General features: G+C 38.8%; 1 protein-coding gene across 2 annotated transcripts in view; it reads left to right on the plus strand.

The window, feature by feature from the left end:
* The window catches only part of LOC106868843 (S1 RNA-binding domain-containing protein 1), a 199,390-nt gene that overhangs the window by 10,423 nt on the left and 164,313 nt on the right, over window positions 1–24,654 (plus strand). For both annotated transcript variants that reach the window (XM_014914279.3, XM_014914277.3), the window contains exons 4-13: window positions 2,225–2,363; window positions 7,698–7,794; window positions 8,582–8,756; window positions 10,994–11,199; window positions 16,376–16,533; window positions 18,081–18,177; window positions 19,740–19,847; window positions 20,697–20,788; window positions 22,408–22,490; window positions 22,816–22,922. In XM_014914279.3, the coding sequence (XP_014769765.1) occupies window positions 2,225–2,363; window positions 7,698–7,794; window positions 8,582–8,756; window positions 10,994–11,199; window positions 16,376–16,533; window positions 18,081–18,177; window positions 19,740–19,847; window positions 20,697–20,788; window positions 22,408–22,490; window positions 22,816–22,922 (1,262 nt within the window). The remainder of the gene's footprint in view (window positions 1–2,224; window positions 2,364–7,697; window positions 7,795–8,581; window positions 8,757–10,993; window positions 11,200–16,375; window positions 16,534–18,080; window positions 18,178–19,739; window positions 19,848–20,696; window positions 20,789–22,407; window positions 22,491–22,815; window positions 22,923–24,654) is intronic.

Raw genomic sequence — 24,654 nt, forward strand, 5'->3', positions numbered from 1 at the left:
TGCCTGAACTTAATGACGATGATAAATTGTCCTGTTCTTTAATCTTGCAGTCATGTGCCTCTAAATATATTTCGGCTTTGTAAATTTATAGTAGAGTGGGCACATTAATTGTTAGAATTCAATATAGCACTTTTCTCCAATTTTTTATAAGTACCCTTATTAGACAGTTTTATTAGGTAGCTATTTGGAGGTATTTTTACTATTACATCTGTGAAGTAACTGTATTGAGGTTTTATTATTGTGCAGCTTTGAAATGTTCTACCAGAAAATAATCTCCAGATCTGGTATTATTGATATCCTTCGATCTAGTCAGGCATATGTTGCAGTAAAATAGATACAACATACCTTGACTACCACACTAGACTCCCCACACAATAATTTGAATAGTACAATATGTACCAGATCAGATTGAAGAATATCAAAAATTCCATTAACAATTATTTACAATGGACGGATAAGTCTCCTTACCCTGTTTATTGTTACCACATTTCAGCTGATGTTCTCTCCAGCCTTCATCAGGTGTTCTGGGAATTTTGAACCCAATCCTTTATTTGACTAATGGGGTACTCTGTTCTTATTCTTAAGGTATTCTTTTTTTTTTTTTTGCTGATGCTATTTTTTTCTGTTGTTATTATTTCCCAAGTCCCTGCCTGGGATTGAACTCAGCTTGTATCCACTATGCTATATGCCTGTGGACAATTATACAGTGAATTTTGGGGTTTATAAACCAAATATTTTATCTTTTCTTTATACCGGTTCCCATATTACATTCATATCTGCACTAGCTCTGCTTAGGAGGTTGTTGTGTCCTAGCATACGTGCTACCTCTTTTAATTTTGGTATTTTTCAGTGGTGTTCCCTGTCTATTATTTTAACTTCATCCCACTGGGGAGGTGGTCTCTGTTTTTCCATACATGATTGGCTATAAAAATTTACTGTATAATTGGCCATGGGCATATAGCGTAGTGGATAAGAACATGGGCTACTAACCCTCAGATTCTGAGTTCGATCCCAGGCAGGGACTTGGGAAATAATATCAACAGAAAGAATAACATCAGCAAAAAAAAACAATACCTTAAGAATGAGAACAGAGTACCCCATTAGTCAAATAAAGGGGTGGGTTCGAAATTCCACCAGAGCACCTGATGAAAGCTGGAGAGTACATCAGCTGAAATGTGGTAACAATAAACAAGGCGAGGACACCTATCTAACCCTAACCCTAACCCCAGGAAGATATCTCCAGCTGGCTATTGACACACTTTCTGTGCCCTGTGTCAATAGCCAGCTGGAGGAGATGTCTTCCTGGGGCTACAAGCTACAGTAGCATCCACCCTTAAGGGTTAGCCACATTTAAGTGGCAAATATACTTCACAATATATCTATATATATATATATATATATATATATATATATATATATACCTGTGTGTATGTCTTTCTGTTTGTGCACCACCACTGTTTAGCAACTAGTGCTGATGTGTTTACATCTTCATAACTTAGTGGTTTGGCAAAAGAGACCAATAGAATAAGTACCAGGCTTATAAAAAGTAAGCTCTGGGGTTGATTCATTTGACTAAAAATTCTTCAAGTCAACAGTCTAATGACTGAAACAGCATAGTCGCAGTCTAATGACTGAAACAAGTAAAAGATGAGACATATATATATCATCATCATCATCGTTTAACGTCCGCTTTCCATGCTAGCATGGGTTGGGCGATTTGACTGAGGACTGGTGAAACCGGATGGCAACACCAGGCTCCAATCTAATTTGGCAGAGTTTCTACAGCTGGATGCCCTTCCTAACGCCAACCACTCAGAGAGTGTAGTGGGTGCTTTTACGTGTCACCCGCACGAAAACGGCCACGCTCAAAATGGTGTCTTTTATGTGCCACCCGCACAAGAGCCAGTCCAGGGGCACTGGCAACGATCTCGCTCGAAAACCCTACAATGCCAGTCAGGCGGTACTGGCAATGGTCACGCTCAGGATGGTACATCTTATGTGCTACCCGCACAAGAGCCAGTCCAGGGGCCCTGGCAACGATCTCACTTGGCTTGCCGGGTCTTCTCACGCACAGCACATTTCCAAAGGATATATAAACATACATTCGTGAGGAGTTTCTGCAGTTTCTCTCTACCAAGTTTCCTTCTCCAGAACACAATGTTGTTGCTAAACAAACTGCTGAAGTAACAGAGTCATGCTTGTATGGTTTATTTCTTCGTTTTAGTATGCTCCTTTTAAACCTGGAAGCCAGAGAAGTTTGGCTGAACAAGCACGAGAAGCTGGGCTTGAACCCGCTGCTGAAAATATTCTCTATAATGGCTGGATGGTGAACTTTGCAACACTTGTACAACCACCACCTTCAAGTAAGTTGGATTTACTTTATTTGTTGTTTTCATAATGCATTTTACATGGCTGTGTGGTTCAGAAGTTTCCTTGGCAACCGCATGGTTTTGGGTTCAGTCCCCCTGCTTGGCACTTTAGACAAATGTCTTCTTTTATAGCCCTCGGCTGATCAATGCCTTGTGAGTAAATTTGGTAGACAAAAACTGTGTAGAAGCCCATCATATATGTGCGTGTGTGTGTTGTATTTTTGTGTTCATGTATGTCCTCCTAATTGCTTGATAACTTCCCATAACTTAACAGTTCAGCATAAGAAACTGATAGAATAAATACCAGACTTAAAAAAGTAAGTATTGAGGTTGATTTGTTTGCCTAAACCCTTCAAAGTGATGTCCTGGCATGGCTGTATTCCAATGACTGAGGAAAGTAAAAGATAAAAGACAATTTCGAGGGGCTGGATGATGAAAAAATTCACGTGTTAATATTGGATGCTGTAAAGGAGTATTAATTGATGGGACATAATTTTATTCGCCCTGGAAAGATGAAAAGCAAAGTTGACATGTGCAGGATTTGAGCTCAGGGTGCAAGGGGCAATAACTAAGCACCACAGGCATTTTGTCTGATGATCTAATGATGCTGCTATCAAAGAGAAAGATTAACTCCTTAGCTTTTACACTAACCATATCCAGTGCAAATATCCTACCTGATTTATGGTTCAAACCAGTCAGATCTGACCTCTCACACCCATCCTACAATGTCATTCTAAATATAAGCAATCACATCATTGAAATTTCAAAGCTAAAAGATAATGCATGTTTAATTTTTTTTTTAAATGTGAATAAATAAGCGTAGGAGTGGCTGTGTGGTAAGTAGCTTGCTTACCAACCACATGGTTCTGGGTTCAGTCCCTCTGCGTGGCACCTTGAGCAAGTGTCTTCTACTATAACCTCGGGCTGACCAAAGCCTTGTGAGTGGATTTGGTAGACGGAAACTGAAAGAAGCCCGTCGTATAAATGTATATATATATATATATGTGTGTGTGTATATGTTTGTGTGTCTGTTTGTCTCCCCAACATCGCTTGACAACCGATGCTGGTGTGTTTACGTCCCTGTAACTTAGCGGTTCGGCAAAAGAGATCGATAGAATAAGTACTAGGCTTACAAAGAATAAGTCCTGGGGTCGATTTGCTCGACTAAAGGTGGTGCTCCAGCATGGCTGCAGTCAAATGACTGAAACAAGTAAAAGAGTAAATAAGCATTATATTTGACTGAGTAATCTAAATGCTAAAGAGTTAATGAAGAAACGGTGAAGTCAGTTATTCAGATTTGGAATTTCGCAGTCAGAAGAATTTAAGATTGAGACAAATGATTATTTGTTGTGCTGCGGACTTGTCCATCCCATGTGTGCATGGACACATCATCGTCATAATCACCACCACCACCACCACCATCATCATTATTTATTGTCCACTTTTTCATGCTTGAAATTTGTCGATGCAGATTTTCTACAACCGGATGTCTTTCCTGTTGCCAAGCCAAAAGGGATTTCTAAGCAAGGTAATATTTCTCCATGGCCAGAAATGTTTTTCATGGAAGTTTGGAAATGAACAATGTTCAGCATTTCTTGTATGATACTGATGCTCCACATTATATCAAGAGAAGGCGGCGAGCCGGCAGAAACGTTAACATGCCGGGCGAAATGCTTAGCGGTATTTCGTCTGCCGCTACGTTCTGAGTTCAAATTCTGCCAAGGTCGACTTTGCCTTTCATCCTTTCAGGATTGATAAATTAAGTACCAGTTACACACTGGGCTCGATGTAATTGACTTAATCCCTTTGTCTGTCCTTGTTTTTCCTTCTATGTAGGGTGCGCACACACACATACCCCACTCCATATATACATACATATATACATACATATCATCATCATCATCATCATCGTTTAACGTCCGCTTTCCATGCTAGCATGGGTTGGACGATTTGACTGAGGACTGGTGAAACGAGATGGCAACACCAGGCTCCAATCTAATTTGGCAGAGTTTCTACAGCTGGATGCCCTTCCTAACGCCAACCACTCAGAGAGTGTAGTGGGTGCTTTTACGTGTCACCCGCACGTATATATATATATATATATTGCACATATATGATGAGCTTCTTTCAGTTTTCATCTATCAAATCCACTCACAAGGCTTTAGTTGACCTGGGGTTATAATAGGATACACTTGCCCAATGTACCACGCAGTAGGACTGAACCTGATGTCACATAGTTGAGAAGCAAGATTTTTAATCTCAAAGCCATGCCTGTGAAGGTGAGGTTAAAGCACTATATTGCATGGCCACAGACAGATTCATGAATTCAAATCATTTTGGAATTATCTTGTTTACTTAGTCAAGCACCATATTGTCTTAGAAAATATAACCAAAATATATATAGGTGCAGGAGTGGCTGTGTGGTAAGTAGCTTGCTTACCAACCACATGGTTCTGGGTTCAGTCCCACTGCATGGCACCTTGGGCAAGTCTCTTCAACTATAATCTCGGGCCCATCAAAACCTTGTGAGTGGATTTGGTAGACGGAAGCTGAAAGAAGCCTGTTGTATATGTATGTGTGCATGTAAGTTTGTGTGTCTTTGTTTGTTCCCCCAACATCGCTTGACAACCAATGCTGGTGTGTTTATGTCCCCGTAACTTAGCAGTTTGGCAAAACAGACCATTAGAATAAGTACTAGGTTTACAAAGAATAAGTCCTGGGGTCGATTTGCTTGACTAAAAGGCAGTGCTCCAGCATGGCTGCAGTCAAATGAATGAAACAAGTAAAATAATAAAAATACGTTATGAGTTAGAATCTTTCTCAGATAATCATTTCCTGATGTATCCAGACAATTTGAACAGTTTGGGGTATTTTATAAACTTTTAATGATAGAAAATTTTAGAGTTTTCTCAGGAGTTTTGAAGCAGCTTCTGCTGTTTTCATGTAGTTTAGACTGTTCCTAGCAGTCTAGAATCTCTCAGGTTGTTTTAGACTGTTTCTGTTATTTTTGAGGCATTTTCAGAAATTTTGGATAGCTATGATTTGTTACAAGTGAAAGTTGAGTGTTTTCATTTATAATGATATTGGAGTTCAACACAACTTGCAGTTCACTGGTTCTTGCTCAAACCATTTTACTCATGCCAGCATGAAAAATGGACGTTAAATGATGACACTGATGATGTCCCTTCTGTACATCTTCTGAAGAAAGGTTATTCAACTGTTACTATAATTGCTATAATTGTCACTGTAATTGTTAAACACCTAGTTATCTTGTGAAATAGTCACCTCATTTTGCTAATCACCAAGTATATTGTGACAGTCACAGACGTTTAGGCATTTTATGTTCCAGGGAGTTAAACACTCCTGCTTTGCTTAGTTAGACTACTGTCGCATAACTCTCATTAGAACCAAAGATGAATGGAGGAAACTCCAAAAGAAACCATGCTATGGGACAACATTAAAAGTGGATTTTTGTTGAGACACCCCAGCATCTTTTGGCCAACTACTGCAGGTACCACAACTCATAACAGATATTTTGTTAATATGAAACAGTTGCAACAAATGACAGAGAATTGCTAACAACATGCAAAAGTTAATAACGAAAAAAATTTTTGCAAGTAGTTTTTATTTGTATGACGTTGATGATGTTAAATGGCAGAATTGTTAGAGCATCAGGGAAAAAAAATGCCTTGTGGCATTGTGGCATTAATTTTTAGATTCTTTACATTCTGAGTTCAAATCCTAGCAAGGTTTCCTTTGCCTTTCATTCTTTTAGGTTCAATAAAATGTGCAGTCATGTACAAGTGTTAACACGTGCCGGTGGCACGTAAAAGCACCCACTACACTCTCAGAGTGGTTGGCATTAGGAAGGGCATCCAGCTGTAGAAACTCTGCCAAATCAGATTGGAGCCTGGTGTAGCCATCTGGTTTCACCAGTCCTCAGTCAAATCGTCCAACCCATGCTAGCATGGAGAGCGGATGTTAAACGATGATGATGATCATCATCATCATCGTTTAACGTCCGCTTTCCATGCTAGCATGGGTTGGACGATTTGACTGAGGACTGGTGAAACCGGATGGCAACACCAGGCTCCAGTCTGATTTGGCAGAGTTTCTACAGCTGGATGCCCTTCCTAACGCCAACCACTCAGAGAGTGTAGTGGGTGCTTTTACGTGTCACCCGCACGAAAACGGCCACGCTCGAAATGGTGTCTTTTATGTGCCACCCGCACAAGCCAGTCCAGGGGCACTGGCAACGATCTCGCTCGAAAATCCTACAGGAGCCAGTCAGGCGGTACTGGCAACGGCCCCGCTCAAAATGGTGCATCTCATGTGCCACCCGCACAAGAACCAGTCCAGGGGCACTGGCAACGATCTTACTTGGCTTGCCGGGTCTTCTCACGCACAGCCCATTTCCAAAGGTCTCGGTCCGTAGTCATCGCCTCGGTGAGGCCCAATGTACGAAGGTCTTGCCTCACCACCTCAGCCCAGGTCTTCCTGGGCCTACCTCTTCCACGGGTTCCCTCAACTGTTAGGGTGTGGCACTTTTTCACGCAGCTATCCTCCTCCATTCTCACCACATGTCCATACCAGCGCAATCGTCTCTCTTGCACGCCACAACTGATGCTTCTAATGTTCAGCTTTTCTCTCAAGATACTTACACTCTGACGGGTATTCACATTGACATTACACATCCAACGGAGCATACTGGCTTCATTCCTTGCGAGCTTACGTATGTCCTCAGCAGTTACAGCCCATGTTTCACTGCCATGTAGCATGGTTGTTCGTACGCATGCGTCATACAGTCTGCCTTTTACTCTGAGTGAGAGTCCCTTTGTCGCCAGCAGGGGTAAGAGCTCTCTAAACTTTGCCCAGGCTATTCTTATTCTAGCAGCTACACTTTCAGCGCACCCACCCCCACTACTAACTTGGTCGCCCAGATAGCGGAAGCTATCGACTACCTCTAGTTTTTCACCCTGGAATGAGATAGAAGTTGTTTCCTGTTTGTTTGCAGTCTTTATTGCACCTGAACATCTGCCACAAACAAAAACTAACTTGCTAGTTAACCTGCCTTTGATGTTGCTGATGATTATTATTCTCACTCCCATAAAACAAAAAAAAGGAAAAGAAATCGCTGGCCTTGTCCCCAAGTTAAAAACAATTATTACATACATCTACCTTTTTAAAAAGATACCTGCAGGATGTTGGTTGAATAACTATGAAAGGAGTCATGATTGCTAGTGAATGACAGCAGGTGTTGTGACAATCACTATATTTGCTTTAAATCTGTATATCTAATAAGATACTCACCTCTGTTATGTTTTAAAGAGTATTCCTCCATACAAGAAGTAAAGACTGGTGTAAAGTACATAATTGCTGACATTATTGCCAAAAATACAGAAGCAAGAGAAACTATCAATAGACTGTAAGTACAATGGATTATTGCTATTATTATTATTATTATTATTATTATTATTATTATTACTGAGTGCAATGAAATGATTTAACAAAAAAAAAACTAAATTTGAACTCAGAACGTAGCACAGACGAAATACCGCTAAGCATTTCGCCCGGCGTGCTAACGTTTCTGCCAGCTCACTCATATATGTGTGTGTGTGTGTGTAATGGACCGGGAGATATTGCTATATTTGATAAGATATGTCAAGCTAAGTAAAATCGCTGTCCTTTCAGGTGCCGATGCCACTTAAGAAGCACCCATGCTGGTGCTGTGTAAATGCACCCATGCCGGTGGCATGTAATTTGAGTCCAGCACACTGTTAAGTGGTTGGCATTAGGAGGGGCATCCAGCAGGCAATTGGAGTCTTGACAGCTCCATGTCAAACTGTGCAACCCATGCCAGCGTGGAAAGTGGACATTAAGTGATGATGTTGATGATGATCTATGTATGTATGTAAATATACATTCTTGGGGTGGTTGGCAATAGGAGGGGCATCCAGCCATAGAAACCATGCTTAATCAGACTGGAGTTTGGTGCAGTCCCCCCCAGCTTACTAGCCCTGGTCAAACCATACAAACCCATGCCAGTATGGACAATGGACATTAAATGAAGATGATGATGATGGTGATGAAAGAAAGTTTTCAGTGATTTTACAGTGCTAATAAAAGCATTATTGATCCTACTTTTACCAAAATTTCTTCTCTCTACATTATGGTCATTTATCATTGGACTTCCCCCCCCATTTTTTTTAAAGATTCCAGACTCATTATGTGGTTTTAGAGTCGAAGAAGAAGAAAACTGCTGAGAAAAAGACAAACACTGGCGATAAAAAGGCAAAAGCTAAACCTGGAAAGAAAAATGTGGAGCTACACAAGTTTTTCAACTATTTTGATTTCAAATGTGGGATTAGATCTATCAAACCCCACCAGGTAAGCAATTTCATTAAATCCACCCTGCCATCTCTCTCTTTTGTCATTTAGCAAATTCTGCCCGTGCCTCCTTCAATATATACTGTCTTAGTGAGGTATTTGCTGTGTATGTGCAGCTATTTGTGAGGGTTGGCTGAAAAGTTCCTAAGTTGACTATGAAGGCGTGATGCTAGTTTTGTTAAATCTTGCAAGCATTAATTTCAACTCTGCTTATTGAAACTGTATTGTTTCTTTGAAGGTAAACTGATATCTGACTGTTCAAAGAAGACTTTGAAAGTGAATAGTAGTGACTTCTCTTGAAAATCAATAAAATTTGGCATTGTTGTGTTATTAAGCACCTACAGAATAAGGGTTTAGCCTCCAAGGACATTTATACTGACATGGTTGCTACATTAGGGATGACACTCTAGTTTTATCAACAGTTTTATCAATAGGCGCAGGAATGGCTGTGTGGTAAGTAGCTTGCTTAGCAACCACATGGTTCCAAGTTCGGTCCCTCTGAGTGGTACCTTGGGCAAGTGTCTTCTACTATAGCCTCGGGCCGACCAAAGCCTTGTGAGTGGATTTGGTAGATGGAAACTGAAAGAAGCCTGTCGTATATATGTATGTGTTCGTGTATGTCCCCCTCCTCCCTCCGACATCGCTTGACAACCGATGCTGCTGTTTGCATCCCCATAACTTAGCGGTTTGGCAAAAGAGACCAATAGAATAAGTACTAGGCTTACAAAGAATAAGTCCTGGGGTCGATTTGCTCGACTAAAGGCAGTGCTCCAGCATGGCTGCAGTCAAATGACTGAAACAAGTAAAAGAGTAAAAGTGTAAAGAGAGAGTGGAAAAGTGGGCTGCTGAATTTAGGAGGGGAACTGAGAGCCTTGAAGATGACCCAAGGTCTGTCCATCACCATTGACAAAAACATTGACTATGTTCACCACAATCTGATGGATGACAGGTGATTGACTATGAATCAAATAGCCAATCCTATTAGCATATCCTGTGAGAGAGTTGAGAAGATTCTGCACAATGAACTTGGCATGGGGAAGCTTTCTGCTTGGCGGCTGACACGTCTTCCGACACCTGATCAAAAGCACACCAGGCTAATCACATCACAGGAAAATCTGACATTGTTTAAGGCAGAACTAGCTGGTTTCCTTGAACGTTTCCTAACCCAGGATGAGTGTTGGCTTCATCACTTTGAACTAGAGACAAAAAGATAATCCATGCAATGGAGACACCCCTCCTCTCCTGCTTCAAAGAAGGCCAAGGTCATTTCATCTGCAGGGAAGATGATGGCTTCAGTTTTTTGGGATGCAAAATGTTCTGTGTTTGTTGACTATCTTCAAAAGGGCTATGTCATCAATGAAGAATACTGTCAACTTGCTGAGGCAGTTATGAAAGGTTATCAAGACCAAATGCCCAGGTAAATGATGAAAGGGGTCTTGTTTCATCAGGAGAATGTGCCAGCACACAAGTCCTTGGTTTCATTGGCTATCTTGCATGATTGTGGCTTTCAACTGGTTGATCACCCTCCTTATTTTAGTGATTTGGTTCCATCCAACTATTGTCTGTTTCCCAGCGTGAAAAAACACTTGGCTGGGCCCCAGTATAGCAGTGATGATGACATCATATCTGCTGCTGATAACTTTTTTGACCAACAGGATAAAAGCTTCTTCACCAATGGGATCCAAGCACTGCAGCACTGATGTATGAAGTGCATAGACAAAAAGGGGGACTCTGTTGAAAAATAAACCTCATTTAGTAACATTCCATAAGAATATGTTAGTCAGACTATGAAGTTTTCAGCCAACCCAAGTATGATTGTATGTCGATGTATCACTTGGAATACCATGAATAGTATTTAGATAATTTATTATTTCTGTAACTTTCTCTTTCTCTCTGCTATAAATTCATGTAGCTGTTGAGATGTTACTTTGAATAAAGAACTTCAATTTTAATTGGATATTCTGTAGATTGCTGTTTATATCAGAGGTAACATACATGGTGAGGCAAAATCTTTGGAATGATTTGAAATTAAGTAAATAAAAAAATCCTTTCACAATACTCTATGATCTATAAATAAGATTGGTACTGGACTCTTGGTTTATATTACTTTTTAATATTTATTTTTGACATAGTAGTATATGAGTAATTGTGGCCAAGTTGACTGTATGATTTAAATCGTATGGATGCCAGCCCATTCTGTTTTACTAATAATTTAAACATTTTTAAATTGTCTGCAGGTTCTTGCAATCAACCGGGGTGAAGAAAATGGCATATTGTCAGTGAAAATTGTCGTTCCTGACAGAATAAAATATGAATATCTTAATTTTTGTTGCCGAACATGGATTCGACCTGCAACACCACCTGAAAATAAAAATATTCTGGAAGACTGTTTCCAGGATGCCTTTAAACGACTTGTATCCCCTCAGATGTGTCGTTTTACTAGGTAAGAAATCCACATTGCTGTCTCAAATAATGAATGCCCATAAAGGACAGACCTTCTATGCATTTATTTGACCTGACAAAATTGCAGCCAAATCTCTTTCCACTTCTACTCTGGCATCTTAAAAATGGATGACTATACTGTTTTAAGGACATCAATAATATAATATGGGAGAAAAGAAGGTAGATGATCGATCACAACTGAAATTCTAGTCAAACAACATCGAAATTTTTATTCTTTGTGCATGTGCAGGCATGGCTGTTTCTAGATGCTGGTGTGGTTTTGTGATAAGTTTGCATTCCACCCAGATGGTTTCAGGTCAGTCCCACAGTGAGGTAACTTGGGCAAGTGTCATCTACTGTAAAGTTAGGCTGATCAGTGGAAGCACATGGCTTAGTGGTTAGGGTGTTCGACTCATGACCATAAGATTGTGCTTTTGATTTCTGGACTGGGCAACACATGTTCTTGAGGAAAACCCTTCGTTTCACCTTGCTCCAGTCCATTCAGCCGGCAAATATGAGTTATCCTGTGACGGACTGGCATCCTGCCTAGGTAGGGCATATATACACCATGAAACTGGGAAACTGCCCCTTATGAGTCAGCATGACTTGAGAAGGTAACTTTACCTTTACTTTACCTCAGACTGAGTGAAGGCGCATGGCTTAGTGGTTAGCATATTCAGCTCACAATCATAAGGTCATGAGTTCAATCCCCAGTGATGTGTTGTGTCCTTGAGCAAGACACTTTATTTCATGTTGCTCTAGTCCACTCAGTTGGCAAAAATGCATAGTACCTGTATTTCAAAGGGCCAGTCTTGTCACACTCTGTGTCACACTGAATCTCTGAAGGTTAAGGTTACACGTGTCTGTGGAGTGCTCAGCCACTTGCATGTTAATTTCACAAGCTGGCTGTTCCATTAATTGGATCAACTGGAGCTCTCATCATCATAACCACCTGAGTGCCAGTTTTTACCTTAGGTTGACCAAAGCCTTGTGAATAGATTTTGTAGAGAGAAACTGAAAAAATTCCATTGTATAAATATATGTGTGTGTATTTGTTTGTTACTGTTTCCATGCTTTGATTTCATGTAACAGTTGTAAATGAATGTCATAGTCATGCAAGCAATGTCCTTTATTCCCAATCTGCTGTGAAAACATTGTCTAATCATAGAGAAATATTGCCTTACTTGGAAGCAGGTGAGTGTGGTGACAGGAAAGGCACCCAGATGTGGAAAAGTGGATGTTAAAGAATGACGATAATAGTGGTGGTGGTGGTGGTGGTGGTGACAACAGTGGTTGTGGTAGTGGTGGCGACGGCGGCGGCAGCAGCAGTGACATTTTATCCAAATGCATCAAGAATAACAACAATCAAACTGATTGAGGCAGCGTCTAATTTTGACCTGCTAGAAATAGCAGCCGAACTTTTCTAAAATCCATCTTTAAAAAAGAAGGACACATTAGGTTAATATAGTACTAAATATACAATGTCTGAATAAAAGATGGTATGGTCATAGCTGGAATGACTTGTTGGATCAGGGATAACCTAAAGCTAAACAACAGCAACAAATGGCAGTCAAGTAATTGTTCTAGAATAATTTAGTTATTGTTTTCTGGTTGATTAAGTGCCTAATGAAGTTTGGTTTGTGTGTGTGCATCTGGATGTTGTTAGTGCATATGTGTGTGTGTATCTATAGTGTGCATGTGTATTGGTGTGTATGTGTGTGTGTGCCGGAGGATGTATTTTGCGTTCACATGTCAGTGTTTTGCGTGCATGTGTACGCTTTTTTTATGTATATGAGCCTGTGTGTGTGTAAATGTGTATGTTATGTGACTATGCGTATTTGTAGTTATGTGTGTGTGTATGCATGTGAGTGTGTATGTAAATATGTATGCATGTGTATATATGCATTTATGTGTGTGAGAGTTGTGTTTGCTGTTTGTATACTCTGTGTGTGTGTGAGACTGAACATGTGCCCTAAGTGTGACTTACAGATCTCTATTGTAGATAAACATTTTTCTAAATTATCTTTTCTATATTTATCATCTTCATTCTCCACATCATCGTCACCACCAACATCACCACCACCACCATCATCATCATCATTAGCATCATCATCATCATCATCATCATCATCATTTCTTTATATGAAAGAATTTTATAGGTATGTAGATACACATGTGGCTGTGTGGTAAGAAGTTTGCTTCCAAACCACATGGTTTGAGGTTCAATCCCACTGCAAGTGTCATCTTCTTTTTACATGGTGCTAGCACTGGTATCAATTCTACTGTGATGGATGGGTCTTCTTCCCTCCCTAGGCAAAAAAATTAAAGGCCACAACATCACTCCGAAGAAGGATAAAAGCTGAAAATGTTAGATTCTTTATTCCTCCGAGGAATCAACCTCTTCCATAAACTTTCCTGTGAGTAAGTTGTTGCTGATACATGTTATAACCAGTTTCCTTAGATTAAGATTCTATGCTGTTTTTATTGTAATAGATTAGATAAGCTAATTAACTCTTCAGTATTAAAACCAGTCATTTCTGGTTCAAATATTCTACCTGTTCTGTGTTCACACTGGCCAGATCCAGCCTCTCATACCTACCTTACAATGTCATTCTAAAAATAAAAAATGACATCATCAAAATGTCAAACATACAAGAGAACGCACGATTAATTCAAAACAGTGTGAATAAATATCCATTAATTTAACAGAACAATCTGAATGCTCATGGTTTAAGTGGCTGAATTAGAGGGCTAGGCTAAATACTGTGGAATATCTAGTTTGTTTCTTTACGTTCCAAGTTTGGATTTTCCTGAAAACGATTTCATCTTCCATCTTTCGGGTCAACTAAATATACTGGAGTTCAAACTAATTGACTTTCATTTTCTTTTCTTTGCCAGTGTGCAATATCCCATACTTAGAGCCAGGGAGATAACTACAACTATATATTTACAGGAGTCACTGCATTATTCCAGCAGTCCACAATCAGTTTTGCACCATGGAACGGTTTAATACAAGACTATATTTCCACAAACCGAAGGATCATGGGCATAACAAAATACAATAAAGTGCATAATATATAATTTAATTATTACATATAAAATACATATATTTTCTTGTGTCTTGAGAGAGTCATTCTCTTCTAGTCCCATTATTAATTTAACCCACTCATTTACTTATTTATTTTTACTAAAATTTTCACTGGGTCTTGCAGCCTTTTCTGCTCGTAAAGAATCTTGCAAACCAAATACAAAACGAAATAATACATATATAATAATGCAAAAAAAAAAACAGATTGTCATAGTCAATAAAATAGAGATAAAATTCAAAAGTTTATTCTTTTGTTGTCAAGTAATTCATGGCCCAGTCCATGAGCTGGTAGTTGGAGACCCCTGCCTTATAAAATCTAGTATGATACTTCATTGTTTTGACATGATGCTTCTTCACGGTTGATGCTGAGATATTAGTACTAGTGATTCACTGGTGACAATTCAATCCAATATGTTGCAAATCCTTGCAAAAGATTTTCCTTTACCTTGTCAAAAGAAATCATCATATTGTTAATCTACTACTACTACTATTATTATTATTATTATTATTATTATTATTATTATCATCATTAAGGTGGTGAGCTGGCAGAATTGTTAGTACGTCAGGTATCGTTAGCAGCATTTCATCTGTCTTTACATTCTGAGTTCAAATTCCACCAAGGTCGACTTTGCCTTTCATTTTTTCAGGGTTGATAAATTAAGTACTAGTGAAACACTAGGGTTAATGTAATCAACTGGTCCCTCCTCTCAAAAAAAATTTCAGGCCTTGTGCCTTTAGTAGAAAGATTATTATTATTATTATTTTTCTTTTCTTTTTTCTTTTTTTTTTTGTCTTGCAAGTACTTGGTGGCCCTCACAGTGAAGGTGCCACTTAAAAGCACCCTGTCCACACTGTAAAGTGGTTGATGTTTGGATGGGCATCCAGCTGTAAAAACCTTGCCAAAACTGACCTTGCCTGTGCTTGTGCCACGTAAAAAGCACTAAGTCCACTCTGCTGAGTGGTTGGTTTTAGGAAGGGCATCCAGTTGTAAAAATTCTGCTAAAACAGTCACAGAAGTCTGGTGCAGGCTTCTGCTTGGCCCGGCTCTTGTGAAATCATCCCACCCATGCTAGCATAAAAGGTGGATGTTAAACGATGATGATGATGATGAAAGCAGTAAGCTGGTAGAATTGTTACCACGCTGGGCAAAATGCTGCTAAGCATTTTGTCTGTCTTTATGTTCTGAGTTCAAATTCCACTGAGGTCGACTTTGCCTTTCATCCTTTCAGAGTCAATAAAATAACAGTTGAACATTGAGGTTGATGTAATTGACTTACTCCCTCCCCTAATATTGCTGGCCTTGTGCCAAAATTTGAAACCATTATTACTGTTATTATTCTGCCAAGGTCATGAGTTCAAATCTTATCAAGGTTTACCTTGTTTTCATCCTTTCAGGTTCAGTAAAATGAAGTACTAGTCAAAGAACTAGGATCCATAGTCTCAACCAATCCCCTTCCCTGAAAAGCTGCTGACCCTGTGCCTAATCAGAAGCCATTATTATAATTATTATTATTATAATTAGACGGCAAGCTAGCAGAAACGTTAGCACGCCGAGCGAAATGTTTATTGGTATTTCATCTGTCTTTACATTCTGAGTTCAAATGCTGCCGAGGTCAATTTTGCCTTTCATCCCTTTGGAGTCGATAAATCAAGTACCAGTTGCATACTGGGGTTGATCTAATCGATTAGACCCCTTCCCCAAAATTTCAGGACTTGTGCCTAGAGTAGAAAAGAAGCGTTAGCACACTGGATGAAAGTCTTAGCAGTATTTCACCAGTCGCTACATTTTTGTGTTCAAATTCCACTGGGGTCGACTCTGCTTTTCATCCTTTCAGAGTCAATAAATTGAGTACCAGTGAAATGCTGGGGTCGATGTAATCAACTAGTTCCCTCCCCCAAACTTTTAGGCTTTGTGCCTTTAGTGTGTCAACATTCCTGACCATGAGGAAATATTACCTTGCATGGAAACGTGTGAGAGCTGGCAACAGGAAGGGTATCTGGCCATAGAAAATCTGTCTTAACATATTCAATCTGACTCATGCAAGCATGGAAAAATGAACATTAAAATGATAATCATATTATTTTTCAGATCCGAGCTGACAAAAACAGCAGAGAAGGCTTCTATTGAAGTGTTCTGTAGTAACCTAAAGAGTCGTTTGCTAATGTCACCACTGAGAGGGAAAATTGTGCTGGCAATAGATCCTGGCTTTTTGCATGGCTGTAAGGTCGCTGTTATATCAGAAACAGGTGAGCTTCTATCATTTCTTTTAACTCATCATTGACATCATCCTTCAGTGCGGTTAAACAACTAATCCTAAGTAATCAGGATTCACAGTACAGGTTGTACTATTCATTCTTTTGAATGCTGAATACCTTTGTGGCTTGCATGACCACATGAGTGATTTTCCTGAGTCACCATCTCACCCTTGTACACCAGTTGATCACAAGGTTACACGTTTGCAGCTGAGTGGACTGGGGCAACATGAAATGAAGTGTTTTGCTCAAGAGCACCACATATAGGTCTGGGAATCAAAACCATGATCTGATAATTGTTAGTGCAACACCCTAATCCACTAGGCCATGCGCTATCATAAGGCCATGCATCTCTTGACCCTTTGCTTGTACTGTGTACTACATGTGGTACACAGGGTATATTTCTCTGGTGTCTATGCATCATATATGATACACATTCCTAATTTTTTTCATCCAATAGAGTAACTTGGGACATATGAAAGGAAACCTTTATACTTTATATTACTCAGAGCGTATGAAACAAAAGCTAACTAGAGGTCTAAAGACAAGCATGGACGTTTAAGGCAAACTTCTGAAAAATGATTTGGACAAGCAAGGTGTTATTACTTAGTATTTGGGTTGCTAGATCTGTTTCAAAAAAGTAACACAAAATTTTGAAAATGTAGCTCAATCATACAAGTGGTGTCTTTCATGCCTAATGTTCCATGAAAAGCATGTCTGGCCATGGGGAAATATTATGGTTGCTTGGAAATATGTGAGAGTTGGTAACAGGAAAGGCATCCAACCATTGAAAATCTGCCTCAGAGAATTCCATCTGACCCATGCAAGCAAGGGTAACGATGGTGCTGCCACTGATGTCAATGATGACGACTTGTGACTCTTTAGCTTTATGGCTTATGACTCTTCTGCACCTCCTTTTCTTCACACTCCAAACCAAGCCAGTACATGGATGTGTAAGGTAAAACTAGTGTTCTTCATCTTCTTCATCATTTTAACATCTGCTTTTACTTGCATAGGTCGCATAGAATTCTTCAAGGCAGACTGTTCTAATGCTGATGCACTTCCTATCACCAACTCTCACCTGTTTTCATGTAAGGTGATATTACTCCATGACCAGACATATTTTCATGGAATGTTGGTAAAGAAAGACACTGCTTGCATGACTGTGATGCTCATTAACATTATATCATGCAATGTCGATGCAAGGAGACAGCAACAAACAGACACACACAAACACATACTCTCTCTCTCTCTCCTTTTCTCTCTTTCTCTCTTTCTCTCTCTCCCACACACGCACTTACACATATATAGACAACTGACTTCTTTCAGTTTTCTTCTACCAAATCCACTCACAAAGCTTTGGCCAGCTTGGTGCTATATATAGTAGAAGACACTTGCCCGAGGTACACGCAGTGGGACTGAACCCAAGACCATGCGGTTGGGAAGCAAACTTCTTACCACACAGCTATGCCTATGTGTTGTGTAATTGCTATAATCTGTCAGCATTCTTGACTCAGTTGTTTGTTTATTTCTTGTTGTAGGCCAGGTATTGTATACAGACACACTATACCTTCACAATCATAAAAGCAATGTGGTCAAAGAAAGCGAAAAATTAGTTGATATCATCAACAGTAACAGGTAACATCACTAGCTTTGGTCCATTTATATTGTTGTTGTTTAGGTCCTATCTCTGCTCTAATTGAGTAGTCCAAATAGTGGAACATGTTTAACCCTTTACAATTCAGATTATTCTATCAGATGTAATGTTTATTTATTCACATTGTTTTGTATTAATCATGTATTATTTCATAGTTGTGAAATTTTAATGATGTCATCATCATCATCATCCTCTTTCCATGCTGGCATGGGTTAGACAGTTTGACTGTAACTAGTAAGCTGGAGTGTTACACCAGGTTCTAATCTGATTTGGCATGATTTCTACGGCTGGGTGTCCTTCCTAACACAAACTATTCCAAGACTCCAAGCACAGCATAATGCCAAAGGTCTTGGTGACTTACCACTGCCCACATGAGGCCAAATGTTCAAAGGCTGTTTTACATGTGCCACTTACATGACACCAGCATTGGCCACACTTGGACTGATGAAAACAATGTGATACCACCTTTTGAAGCAAGCCCTTTACCCTTCTCTCCTTTCATCATCATCATCATCGTTTAACGTCCGCTTTCCATGCTAGCATGGGTTGGACGATTTGACTGAGGACTGGTGAAACCGGATGGCAACACCAGGCTCCAATCTAATTTGGCAGAGTTTCTACAGCTGGATGCCCTTCCTAACGCCAACCACTTTTTATATTTTATTATTAATCAGTTCAAGGCAGAGTGCACTTAACTTCTTTGTAGGTCATTCCAGATTGGTGATTTCGATGTGGTTGATGTACAGTTTGAATATTTGTTGGGGGTGGGGGTGAGGATAGAAATAATTCCAGTGGGTGTCAGTTGTGGAAAGATGAGACTGAGGAAAAATGTTGAGTGCATGAACCACAAAATGAGACACAGTAGGGATCAGGAAAAGAGGAAAGACTCAGTTCGTTCTAGATTGAGAAGTAAGCAACTAGATAGTTCAGAGGCTGTTGTTCTATTATCAGTAAAACTGGCAGAGATAAAAGAATACATCAGTGAGTTGGTGATTTTTGTATATTGGTGAAGGAATCATTGTCAGTATATTGAAAGGTCTTGTTTTGGATGATGTTAACAATGTATATGTGTGTGTGAGGTGCAGAACACAAAATTTAGAGGGGTGGAACTAGATATTATACGACTAATGTCTCTAGTTCTTTATCTTAAAATTCTAAGCAGTGGTTCTGATAGGAATAACATTGACTCTCATATCTCTCTATCAGTTGGTAGGGAAAGAAAAGTAAGGATGGAAGAATATATATTTATTATACTAGCAAACTTGCTTGCTATTCTGCACTGGCAATATATAAAATTGATTTGATTCTTTCAAGAATTTGCATGATCATAATTCATAACTAATCAACATGTTTTATTAATCCTTTTGAATATATATTATAATATGAATAACAACAATGCAGGACTTTCACTTAGAAAACAGGATTTGTTGAATGTAGTCCTTTCTCCCTCTCTCACACACACATGCCACTTTAATCCCAACTCCTGCCTCTCAAATTCAAGTTCTGTTTATTTGACTCTCATTTTTTAATATCCATATTTCAGGTGTGAGGTGGTTGCCATTGGCAATGGTACTGCATGCCGGGAGACAGAATCAATATTATCCAAATACATCAGTCAAAAATCATTTGGATCGCAGAAGGTTCAATATTGGTACAAGACAAATCTTTTATTTATTTATTTATTTATTTATTTATTCCTTTATTTTATTATTCATGCATTTACTTGTTAATTTATTTATTTCATTATTTATTATGAAACCTTTGTAAAGCTTAAGTGGGGCCCACATTGGTATATTGCTCATACGTGTAGGGTAATGCTGCTGTTCTCCCACACACATATCTTAAACTGTCTCTGAAAAGTCATTCAACTGATTGGTAATGGTTCTTTTGAGGAAGCTTCTATGTGATTACTCAATATTTTAGAATTAACAACCAAATCTTTCTCAATTCACACCGTTCTGTCTTGTCTTGAATAAGATTAATACCTTTGTCAATATAGTTTCTGATATACAAAATGATAGGATGTCATTTTCTTCCCCATACTCACCCTTTTTTCTCAACTGTCATATCCATGTGTATGCATTGTGAATATGATAACCAGAATATTAAACTCATACCATAGGTTTCATGTTGCACCTATGCTCACTTTTCTTATTGGTCAGAGTCTCAGTAACTTACAGCATATGTCTGTTGATTCAATAAGCATTATCTGTTGAAGAATTCAGCTACCTTTCATCCATCCATAGTCGATGAACTAAGAACCAGTGATGTACTAGAGTCAATTCAATTCACAATACCCTTTTTCTACAAATTTTGACTATGTGCCAAAGTCAGAAATCACAGTTCAAGCAAGATTTTGTTGGTTTATTGAGCAGATACGACCTTCTGAAGATTACAGTTGTTTACAAGGTTGATAAAATAATATCAGTGATATTGATATCATAAGAATGTTTTTATAAATAAAGCTATAATTAATAGGTTTCTCTATTTTTCATTTCAGTATTGTTGATGAAAGTGGTGCTTCAATTTATAGTGTATCTCCTGTAGCTCAGAAGGAGCTTCCTGATATGGACCAGAACATTCGTGGCGCTGGTAAGTAGAATTAGAGAGAATTTTATTCTGTTATAAACCATTAAACTGTTATAGCAAGACTTCCCTACACTCTGAATAGAAGCTTATTGCATTTGGCCTTTAGAATCTGGAACACTTTTCTTTGCTGTGTGATCAGGGTCATCTCTGACAATGAAATTCAATCAGATGAGTTGTGTTGTTGTTTAATCCTAAGTCTGCTCTGATTAAGCAAACCTATGATTGAAAAGACATTCGTGTTGAAAAGACATTCGAGCGAGATCGTTGCCAGTGCCGATGGACTGGCCCTCGTGCTGGTGGCACATAAAACACCCACTACACTCTCGAAGGGCATCCAGCTGTAGAAACTCTGCCAAATCAGATTGGAGCCTGGTGGCGCCTCCTGGTCCACCAGCACTCAGTCAAATCGTCCAACCCATGCTAGCATGGAAAGTGGACGTTAAACGATGATGATGATCATGATGATGATCATCATCAAAGATGTTCAAACCATGAGATTACATTGTCCACTATATCCTTCTGTATTGGATGTTAGTATATACTTACTTACTTAAGGCCTTTGCTCCCTCTGGAGCATAGGACATTGATGACTCATGTCCGATGTTCTAATGACTCAGGTAGTTCATCAATTCAGTAGTATCATTTCCGTAGTATTGATATCACTTCAACAAGGACATACTTTGTTGGTATATTTTGACTGACAATAAGCAAGAGACAAATTCATGTTTGCACTTATGTGTTGACTACTGCATAACTTTGTATGTATGCAGCTTTAGAACTATCTATCTCTCTGATACTTAACTCTCAGTAGGCATGTCCATCTAGTTGTATGTGTGAACCACAGGTGCTATAGTTAGTTACTGTGAGCACCAATAGTACTATTGCTTTGTTGGCTAATAGTGCCTACCAATTTTAATGCCAACTGGTTAATGAATTTTCATGTTAACTAGTATAGCAATTATATTGCTAACTAGCCTTCTAACTGTCATTCCAACTACTATACCAATTATATTGCTATCAAGTCTATTACCAATTAAAATAACAACTAGCTTGTCAAATGTAATATTTATTAGTCTACCAATCAATTCCTTCCACAACAAATGCTCCCTGTGATAGTTCATAGGGAGCATTTGTTAGTTCATTGCCCTCTCTAGGATTATTATTTATTTATCTAAGTTCCAGTTATGTGGACCTTTGCGACCCAGGAAAATTTATTCGAGGCAGTGGATTGTCAGAATTATTTGTGTCAGATGAAACGCCTTACAGTATTTAAATACACTTCCTTACGTTCTGAGTTCAAATCCTGCAGGTGTCTGTTATCATTCAGCTATTGATAAAATAAAATACCATTCAATACTGGAATCAATTTTTATTTGCATAATGCATCCTAGACATGAATAAAATTACGAGAGAAGCTTTTATAATGAAAGTCTTTAAGTCTGTAATTCCATAACTTCTATTTCTCTTTCCCTCATCCTAAGTTCATTAGGGCTTATTAATTACAGATGTAACAAATACTTCTGATCACAAAAATGTTTACAAGTTGATATTTCACTTATCCCACCCAGGTGAAATTTATATAGCATTATTGATTAACTGACTGATTCTTCTTTCTGCTTTAGTCTCTATAGCTCGCCGTCTTCAGGATCCTATTGCAGAACTAGTCAAGATTGAACCTAAACACATAGGAGTTGGAATGTATCAGGTGAGTATTGATTTGTGCAGAATAGAACTTGACTTTTTTTCCAGTTCTATATTTATTAAGTATTCTATACCCAAAGCAGCCCTGGAGTAGAGAGGGCATATCATTGATTAGGTTACAAATGGTGATGAAAAGACTGGCAAATTCAGCTGTTTGATTGATTGACTAAACAATTAACAGTCTCTTGATGTCTGCATACTGGATGATGACATGTGTTGGTCAGTCTCATCTGTGATTTTTATCAAGTGCCTTATATCTTGGATATACACAGACATGACAGAAGTAAATAGACACCCCATAAAACATTGCTTTATATTTCTTCTTATAGCATGATGTTGCGGACAGCAAGTTGAAAGATGCTTTAGATGGTATTGTACAGGAGTGTGTCAGTTTTGTTGGAGTTGACTTGAATACAGCTAGTGAACATCTATTAAGGTAAGTTACTCAGGTAAACCTTCTCATCTCTATTTTACATCATCATCATTATCATCACTTAATATTTGTTTTCCATGCTAGCATGGGTTGGATGGTTTGACAGGAGCTGACCAGCTGAAGAGCTACTCAGGCTCCATGTCTGTTTTGGCATGGTTTCTACAGCTGGATGCCCTTCCTAATGCTAACCACTTTACAGAGTACTGGATGCTTTTATGTGGCACCAGCACCTACGTGCCCACAAGATTAGGATCACTTGGCTGAAATGGGATATAGGAGACATGCCTGTATACGAGGACACCCATAATTTTACTTAGCTTGACGTGTCTTCTCAAGCACAGCAAACCATCAGAAGTCTCAGTTCCTTGTCATCCCTTCTGTGAAGTCCAATGTCTGAAGATCCTTTCTCACCATTCTTACAAATGTACAATTGCATCTAAGTAGATGGGATTATTTCTCCGTGCCTAAAGGTTTTGTGCAGTCAACTTTACAGTCAGCTGTACTCATCAGTGAGTTTAAAATGATAAAATGATTACTAAAATATTTAAGTGTTGGTTCTTTTGATTTTGATTGGTCATATGATTGATGGTCTTGTGTTCTTTTTGTCAAATATAAAGTGGTAGTTTTATGTTGAAGTTAATCAGAGGGTACTTTGGTATATACTGGAAAGTTATGATATGCTCAGATTGTTTTTTACACTCACCGGTTTGATTTTAGAAGAAAAAAATATAAATAATAAATGAGTGGAAATCAAACCGGTGAGTGTGTCCATGTGATGTTTGTATTCATTTAAGGATTCATTGGCATTGGAAGGGGATCAAGTCATAGAAACCATGCCAAAGCTGACATTGAAGGTCAACACAGTCCTCTGGCTTGTCAGATTCTTTCAAACCATCCAATCCATGTCAGCATGGAAAAAAGACATTAAATAATAACAAGAGCATTCAGAGAGCGCAAACCTCCGCAAAGGCAACAGCAACTTCCTCTCAATGATTAACCAGAGATGTTTTTTTAAAATGAGAATATCTGAAATAAACTCGACTGCCCTCACAAACGAGAATACTAAAAATGAACCTGACCGCTCTCAAAAATTAAGTAAAAGTAGAAAATATATATTCATCTAAAGCTAAACAGTAATTCTGTTTGTTATTGCTCAAGTTATCTAAATCTCTGCAATCGTTCAGGTAACAGAAAAGGAGAATCTTTTGTTGTAGTCTGAATGAAAAGGATATGTCACAGTTGAGTGAATAAACACTTTTTGAATGATTGCATTAAGTACCCAGCATGGTTGAATGGTTAAGAAGTCTGCTTCCTAGCCATGTGATCTCAAGTACAGTCTCACTGCATGATACCTTGAGCAAGTGTCTTCTACTTTAGTCCTGGCCTGACCAAAGATATGTTAGTGTATTTGGATGAGAGAAATTGAAAGAAACCCATCATTATGTTTATGTATGTATGTATATGCGTGTCTATATATGTATATGTTTGTTTATACGTATATATATATATATATATATATGTGTGTGTGTGTGTGTGTATTTGAATGTATCTGTGTTTATGATTATGAAGGTGCATCGCTCAGTGGTTAGAGTGTTGGGCTCGCAGTCATGGGATAGTGAGTTCAATTCCCGGACCGGTCTCTGTGTTGTGTTGTGTTCTTGAGCAAGACACTTTATTTCACATTGCTCCAGTTCACTCAGTTGTAGAAATGAGTTGCGATGTCACTGGTGCCAAG

Source organism: Octopus bimaculoides, chromosome 7 (genome assembly GCF_046866305.1).
Source record: "Octopus bimaculoides isolate indiv1 chromosome 7, ASM4686630v1, whole genome shotgun sequence".
NCBI classification, from domain to species: domain Eukaryota; kingdom Metazoa; phylum Mollusca; class Cephalopoda; order Octopoda; family Octopodidae; genus Octopus; species Octopus bimaculoides.